General features: G+C 38.4%; 1 protein-coding gene across 3 annotated transcripts; it reads left to right on the plus strand.

The window, feature by feature from the left end:
* The first annotated feature begins 4,269 nt into the window (after positions 1 to 4,269).
* On the plus strand, positions 4,270 to 7,580 carry LOC112434767 (uncharacterized). 3 transcript variants are annotated; one of them, XR_013096929.1, is made up of 4 exons: positions 4,270 to 4,422; positions 5,932 to 5,986; positions 6,243 to 6,338; positions 6,882 to 7,580. XR_013096929.1 is itself a non-coding variant. In XM_076881883.1 (4 exons), exons 1-4 carry the CDS (start codon positions 4,759 to 4,761, stop codon positions 7,197 to 7,199), a joined length of 480 nt encoding a protein of 159 aa, XP_076737998.1. In that variant the 5' UTR covers positions 4,437 to 4,758; the 3' UTR covers positions 7,200 to 7,580. The 3 variants fall into 3 exon arrangements, 1 of the variants encoding a protein (XP_076737998.1); XR_013096928.1 differs by lacking the exon at positions 4,270 to 4,422 and adding an exon at positions 4,434 to 4,773; XM_076881883.1 differs by lacking the exon at positions 4,270 to 4,422 and adding an exon at positions 4,437 to 4,773 and having other exon boundaries at positions 5,932 to 5,982.
* Positions 7,581 to 8,543: the final 963 nt, after the last annotated feature.

Genomic DNA, 8,543 nt, shown 5'->3' on the forward strand with positions numbered 1-8,543 from the left:
TCAGTGTTAACAACAAATTTTGTTGAAATGTTTTTAACTTGTATTTTCATTGATTTGACAGTCTATTGTTCATACGTTCAGATATTGATTAAAAAAAACAAAATAGGCTGCTTCTCTATCACAATCATAACGCGAGTTAGACATTATGATGTCCCGGACCACTCAGAATTAGAGTTTAATTTACTCTATGGACAGTTTTAATTGTACTCAATTTAGTGTCAAAATTAACAACAAAATGTGTAAAAATATTCAGCGCACAGAGAGAGCAGCAGCAGCACAGAGAGAGCGCACTCACACAGTTTTGTAGTTGTTGTATAACTTGTCATATTTGCTCAATCCAGCATAAACATTGAATGAAGACTTTATATAAAGTTTCAAACTAAAATGCAGTCTTTACTGCAACTGAGCTGATTTGTTCTTTTTTTAGTTTAAATTTGGACAAATCTGTTAACCATTACGGACAAGTTTTGTTTAACGTACAAACACTACCTTCAAGTTTTTGTATTTGAAATCAAAAGTCTGTAAATCTTACCTTTATCCACAAGAGAGGCAGACTTCACCAAGTCGGTGTGTGTGTTCGAGGAGGACACTTTTTTTTTCTCTCTCTTTCTCTCTGTCCGTGTGTGTTTTTTTTTCTCTCTCTCTCTTTCTCTCTGTCCGTGTGTGTTTTTTTTTTTCTCTCTCTCTTTCTCTACGGAAGCATAGAGCTGCCACCCAGGCAAAAGAAAAATACAAGTGTATCACGTTATAAGGTGAAAGGTTTATTGTTCTAACAAGATACTTTTCCTGTTTGTACAATATACTATCATGTTTGTACAATATACTTTTCACGTTTGAACAACATAATATCACGTTATTACAATATACATAATTATCACGTTCGTACAATAGGATCACGTTCGTACAATATAAATATTATATTGTACGAACGTGATAATTATGTATATTGTAATAACGTGATATTATGTTGTTCAAACGTGAAAAGTATATTGTACAAACATGATAGTATATTGTACAAACAGGAAAAGTATCTTGTTAGAACAATAAACCTTTCACCTTATAACGTGATACACTTGTATTTTTCTTTTGCCTGGGTGGCAGCTCTACGCTTCCGTAAGGGTCGGTTCTAGGCCCTGTACTTTTTAATTTGTATATGCTGCCTCTCGGCGGTGTCATCAGGAGGCATGGAGTGAACTTCCACAGTTACGCTGATGACACGCAGCTGTACATCTCCGTGTCTCCTGATGACACCAGACCAATGGATGCCCTTTTTAACTGTATCTTAGATATACGATCTTGGATGGCAGAAAACTTTTTACAGCTTAACCAGGACAAAACTGAAGTTTTAATCGTCGGTCCTGAGGCTCAGAGAGAGAAACTCTTGTCTAAATTAGAGGCATTTTCGCCATGTCCTTCGCTACAAGTGAAAAACCTGGGTGTTATTTACGACTCTGAGCTTGGTTTTATCCCACATGTTAAACATGTAACCAAAATTGGATTTTATCATCTAAAGAATATAGCCAGAGTCCGCCCTATTCTCTCTCGGGCCAACACGGAGATGTTGATGCATGCTTTTATTACCAGTCGCATTGATTACTGTAATGCCCTGCTCTCTGGTCTTCCTAAGAAGAATATTTCAACTTTACAACTTTTGCAAAACTCGGCAGCTCGTGTGCTGACGAAGACCAGAGGGCGGGCCCACATTACACCGGTTTTAGAATCGCTGCACTGGCTCCCCGTGTGTTTCAGGATCGATTTTAAAGTTCTTTTATTGGTTTTTAAATGTCTTAATGGTCTTGGGCCTTCTTATCTCTCAGATCTGCTTTTACCATACGAACCCTCGCGGACCCTGAGGTCCTCTGGTACTGGCCTTTTGATTGTCCCTAAAGTCAGGACACATACTCACGGAGAGGCAGCGTTTCAGTGGTATGGTCCTCGTCTGTGGAACAGCCTGCCGGAGGAGCTCAGGGCCGCAGAGAACGTACATGTTTTTAAGAACAGGCTCAAGACCCACCTTTTTAATTTAGCTTTTACTTAGCGTTTATTTATTTTATGCTTATTTATTCTATCCTGTTATTCTATTATTAATTTAGGATTTACCTAATATTTGTTTGATTTTATTCTTATTCGTTTTTTAATCTTCTTACTCTATTTATATTTATATTGTATCCTGTTCTTATTTATTTTATCATTTTACCCTGTATATATCGTATTGTGTCATATCTCCAGTGTTTCCTCGGAGGGCGCTCTCTGCACCGGGGCTGTGATTGACCGTGGCTGCTGGGTCTCTGGGGGTCCTCTCAGCCTGGCTGGGGGGCTCCTTTGCCTCCCTCCTGCTGTGTGCCCAGCCTGGAGGCTGCGGTCTGTGACCGGCTCCCGGTGCAGACGGCTCCCTGTTATAGTGTTTCCTCACTTGGCTCATGCGAGCCCAGCCCAATTTTTACTCTTTCGAATTTCCCAGAGGAACCCACCCGAGGGATTAATAAAGTTCTATCTTATCTTATCTTATCTTATCTTATTAGGGAGACATTCAAAAGGGCTGTGGGGGGTATACATATGTATACAAAAAACTTGAATTTTACAGTGTTTACTTATCGGATGAAATAAGTTGAATGTCACCGTTATTATTGCCGGCCGGGAAAAGGCCGGGGGTGTCCAAATTCAGAGGCTGCTTCCACCTCCGAAAGCCGGGTAGACCGGAAACGAGCGACGGTGAAATTGGACGGTCTAGCCTTCAGAATTACATCACCTCTACCGTCTGCTCCTTGCTGTCTAAAATATAACCGGACCTGGCGTAGATTCTCGACCATCTCACACTTCTGTTTAATCAGTTTTCTGTTTGACGTTTATTCAGCTGTGTGAAAACCCCGGAGGAACCCCACCGAGGGATTAATAAAGTTTTATTTAATCTAATCTAATCACTTTAATCGCAGCCAAACAGATTTACTCACGAACAAATAAAACACAGAAAATGCCAAACATCTTATTTTGCGACCCAGAAAGAGTAATAAGAGTAATATTAAAACTAAGTAGCTGCAGTAGCCATTGTTGGAAACTGGAATTGGCAGGGCCAATCTGGGATATTGTTTTTCAATTTTGTTGTCCGGGTGGAAAATCGGGAGAAATTGGGGAGAATGGTGGCTCGGGGAGATTTTCGGGAGGGGCACTGAAATTCGGGATTCCCCCGGAAAAATCGGGAGGGTTGGCATGTATGGCCTAGCATAGCCTGTAACGTTATTATGACAGACACATTATATGAGTGAATTTGACTTTAAGTAACTTACAGGTTTCTTTGAAACAATTTCTTATATCCAGGTTCTTCCTTGTTGCTGCCATCCTCCTCTCCTCCTGGCAGCGCAGGTTTGCCGCTGCTGAAACTAAACAGAGCTCCCTGAAAGGCTCAGCCAATCACATTGGCCATATTTGTCACATGAGGTAGGACTCCAGTATAGAATGTAATTTAACTCTTTCTGCACCGCTCGCTGCATGAGACGTTGACAGATCTTTTTCTTTCTTTCGATCGGGTTTATATTTCTTTACTCGAAGAGAGTATTGGTGGGGACAATTCAATAATCGGTGGATATTGGTGGGGGCATGTCCCTTCTGTCCATGCCAAATCTACGTCTTTGGCTCAAAGTGCTTTATACAACTTGCCTCATTCAAATGCACTTTTTCTATGTAGGTGCTTTCTGTCTCACAGTCGCGTACATTCATACCCTCGGGGCTCTAGCTGTACCTCGGGAGGGTGGATCCTGGCGGCTCCCAGAGACAGTACAAAGTTTGACTCCGAAGAGAGGCGACCGGAGCTGAATTATTTATTTAATTAGTTAAAATGTTAGTTTTGAATTTGGACAAATCTGTTAACACAAGCGTTATGAACACGTTTTGAAAACGTTTATCGTATGCTGTCCCGACGTCATGCCAGCGCATTTTGGTAATGGCAGAGGCACCGATCGGTTTTCTGCCGCCCATTTCCTGGGAGTAAGGGCGCCCTCCGTTTGCGAGGTGAGCCTGCTGCTTGCTGCACAGGGAGGAGAGTGCGGGGGATTCTCTCGCTGGCTGCACTGTAATCCCTAACAGTTGTTCTAGCTCATAACTAATAAGCTCATAACACTCAAATGTCGTTTTGTAGTTGAGCAAACTATAAAGTATTGAGCTCTGTTGGCTTTTATGCAGCTTTAATTGAATAGGGCTCAATATTTTTTAGCTAAATTTTTTGGAACGCTCAAAAAGTTTAAGAAGCATATATTAGTGACGTTCTGGTGGGTGGAGTCTTGTCGCTCCCTCAGGAAAGCTTAGTCAGCCATCTTGAATTTACCTTGATACGGGGAAGTTTTGGCCAGCCCGTGTGGATTAAGAGTCCCCAACTTCAACCCACCACGACCACCACCTTATTTTTTTTCATCAACTGCCCTAAATTTGGTAAGTCTAACGTGTTTTTGTTTTGTTTAAATTTAATTTCGATAAACATTCTTTTTTTATTTTTTACTGGAAATATATTCGTACTTTGTGCACAGTGAATGTTTGTTATAAATGAATTCGAATCCAAGTAATTGTAATTTTAGAAGTTTTCTAATGTGACAAATACGTAATGTTATTTCAAATTAGAATGATGTAACGTTTTGGCGGTTTTCCGTGGGGGACAACATTTCCCATAATGCATTGTATTCTTGCCCGGGAAGTTGACGGTGGCAGTTCTAGCTCCATGCATTTGAACTTTCTACTAAAACTTTCCACTGGTTGTCGTATTCGCCGGTAATGTACGTGCGTATTGTGAGTATACTTATTTCAATAAGTGTCCGTGTTACACAGTCAGTAGTTTACGCTGTTGAGCTGTGTGTGTGTGCTAGCATGAAGCGAACAATAATAAACAACATGAGTGTGTTATCATGATGGTAATTAGACACGTTTGTATTTTTTCGTAGTCTCAAATGTGTGGTTGTGAGATAATCTCGAAATCCTTTTAACAGTTTAGAGGGGTATTCCACTAAGCGAGCTCTACAAGTCAAGGCTTGCGGAAAAATGCATCGCCTGATTCAGCCTAACATTATACACTGGTCGAACTCGGTGCTACGAACGAAGTTCAGCTAAATTGTTCGCGCTAATTCGACAAGGCTCAACCAGCCAGACTGAGGCGCCTCCTTGACACCTTTAAGCCAGACCCTATCGATCTTTGCTAGATAAATTGAAATGAAATGAAAATAAAGAGCCGCGTTCTGCTCCCAGGCTAAGAAAGAATCATTGATGCAGACTGTGCGGATCACAAATACTCCCTAACCTGTAAGGCTGGGGTGTCCAAACTTTTTTCACTGAGGGCTACTTACTAGAAATTAGGTAAATAACCTTAACTTTAGTGTATTAAAGTGTATTAAAGATCACAAAATCACTTAAAAGTGGTCGAATATGTTATATTGTTGAATATAATTAAAGACAAAACTGCTTTCATCACAGCTTTCCATAAATGGATCTTTATTGATTCATTCAGAAAAAGCTTTGGTAGCTTATTTTCAGAACAGCAGCCTCAGATTTCTTCTTAGACAGAAGATTTACAGCACAGAGAAAAAACAATAAAAGGGAAAATAGGACGGGTAAATTTCAAGTTTGTTATTTAAGTTATTAAGCTTAGCAACACACCTATCAACATTAGTTTGAAACGGTTAACATTAACAGACTGAACTGGACTTAATAACAGGAGTGCATATAATCTTAGTAAATTATTGTGGTGAGTATCAGCTGCGCTGGGTATGTAAATCGGGCCATCCAGCTGCGGTGCTGATTCGACGTCACTCGTGCCAAAAATCCGGACAAATGTCACTTGATCAAGGAGCAGATCTGCATCAGATGAGATCAGCTGACTACTTGTGTGTGTGTGCTGTGCAAAAAATGTTTTTGAACATTAATAAGTCGTCTTTGTGCACATATTGTTTACAGATATCAGACTGCAAAGAGCGCTACAGAGAGTCAACATTTCACCAGTTGTCAGTGGGTGAGTTTTATAATTTGTGTCCCAATTTAAATAAAAAATAAATACAAAGAAACTAGAGAATTTTGCCTTGAATTATTCAAAATTTTTAGATTTTTTTTGGGTTACCCTTCTAGATTGACAGGTTTAGCCCGTTACACAAAAAGTTTGGATACCCCTGATCTATAACAATGACAATCAGAACATGGCTATCCAACACTTTGTTTTTACTCTGCATTTGTGTAAATACTATTCTAATAGATATTGTGTGTTCATCTAGGAACAGCATGATGTAAATACAAGACGGGCCCTCGTCCTTCGTGCACTTCCTGTGTACCTGCGTGAAGATGCCTCCACGTTATTCAGGACTTGTGATGTAAGTGTACTGGCCTCAGCATCAACCATATGACATCGCTCAGAACTCAAGGAGAACCAGGGTGTATATCAGGAAGGATGTTCAACACAGTCCTCATCTGACTTGTTTTCTCCCATATATCAACTATTGTTGAATAAGATTGCAAGAAGATTGTTACGCATAAACCAGAAAACATGAAAATAGTTGAAAGATTATTATACAAAAAAAATCTGCAGATAAAAACTATCTCCCTTTTTAAAATTCAAGTGTTCTATTTTTTTGGAGGTGCCATGTTGTGGTCAGAGAAATGTTTGGTAAATAACAAAAACAAATATCTTGGCATATATTTATTATTGAAAACATTTATTTACACATATGTTTTGAAACCAAACCCAAATTAAGATTATTGTAATGCATCATGATGTATCGCAATATCAAATTAAATCGTTGACATTATAATCCTAAAAGAAACGTGCGACTTATGAAGATTCACACCTCTAATCAATAGCATGATTTGTGTCCTTGTGGGGCTGAACTCATTCTTGTATTATTTTTGTTTTGCAGTCAGCAGATAGTCCAGACCTCACTGACACTCCTGTGGCTCTGCTGACAGTTGTCACGGATGACACTACTGATTCGGCCCTCTTCAGTCCCGAAAGCATCTGCATTGTCGTTGAGGATGAAATACTTGTGAATGGTCCCACAAATCTGGCTGAGTCATTTCTCCTGCTCTTTGGGTACATCTATGCATTAGACCTACAATACCCAAAGAAACTTGAGCTTACATTCACATTTATCCAGAAGGTTGTGATGTGCCTTGAGGACAACAAACCACTGAAAGGGCGTCTACTGATGCTGAAGAATGATTTGTTCAATGAGTGAATCATTCAGAATGGACTACTTGTTAAGCTGAGTATTGAGGAAGCTTTTTTGTTTGTTTTTTTCCTAATCATTTGCCTCTTCTACCTCACATTTAAGATGAATGACTGTTCAGTTCACTATTCATGTTTAATGTTCTGTTGCCTAATACGTAAATGCACTGCCTTGATGTTTGTTCCCTATAAGTACAGCAGTGGAAACCAGTACTGTTTTTTTTATGTATTTTTAAAAAAGAAAGTGAGCTGCAGCTGTCAAGGTACAGTAAGTGTTAAATGCATCAATGTTCTAATAGCTGCAATTGCTGTTAATACTGAAAATGTTATTGAATTTTAGAATTGAGATGGAGACCCTTGGAGTCTTTCTCTTGTTTTATTTATGAAGCACTTTTTTATGAGTGAGCTCTGTTTGTGCCTTTTTAAAAGCACATTGTGTTTAATAAAAAGTTGTTAAATTGTTAGTGTTGTTACTTTCATGTTTTCTAACACTTTTAGCTGATTATAATTTACTGGGTAAACAGTTTAGAATTATTTGTAAGTGTATTTCCCACAGTATTTTAAAAAATATTGAAGATTTTAAGTGTTATTTCCCATATTATAAGTTAGAAAATATGAAAAAGTTTGAGTTTATTTCCCACATCGTATGAGTTGCAATATGTAAAATATTTTGAGTGCATTTCCCACCTTAATTAAGTTGAAAAAATTGAACATTTTGAGTTTATTACTCCCTAATAAGTTGAGGAATAACATTTATGAGTTAACATTGAGGTAATTTAAGGCAACTGCAACTATAATTTTTATTGTAGTTAAACTTAAAACTTTTAAAAACATCACTAAAAAATTGTTGTGTAATCTGTTACACAACAATTTTTGAGTTCTGTGAACTTATTAGGTTTTACAGTGTGGAGCGGCATCTAATAACTAAAAAGAATATAAAAGCAAACCGACAAACACGAGACATTATAATACAGACTTATTATTTGTACCTATGTTTTTTTCGAAATTCTATACCCTAAAAGTGAAAAGAGCTTGCTGCTGAAGTCAAAGTAAACTTTATTGTCATCCCCGCTACATACAGTCCAGTATAGAGAGACGAGACGGCGAAGCTTCAGTTAAGATAAGATAGAACTTTATTAATCCCTCGGGTGGGTTCCTCTGGGAAATTCGATTTCCAAAAAAGCACAGCACCGACAGAAGTTACAGAGTTATACACACACACACACACACATATATATATAAATACAGAGACAATATAAATAAAATATACGAAGGGGATAAATAGAATAAATAGGAATAAAAATAAAAATACAAGTGAATTGCACATTTCAAGTATTGAGTCTATTGCACCGTT

This window comes from Maylandia zebra, linkage group LG3 (assembly GCF_041146795.1).
Source record: "Maylandia zebra isolate NMK-2024a linkage group LG3, Mzebra_GT3a, whole genome shotgun sequence".
Lineage (NCBI taxonomy): Eukaryota > Metazoa > Chordata > Actinopteri > Cichliformes > Cichlidae > Maylandia > Maylandia zebra.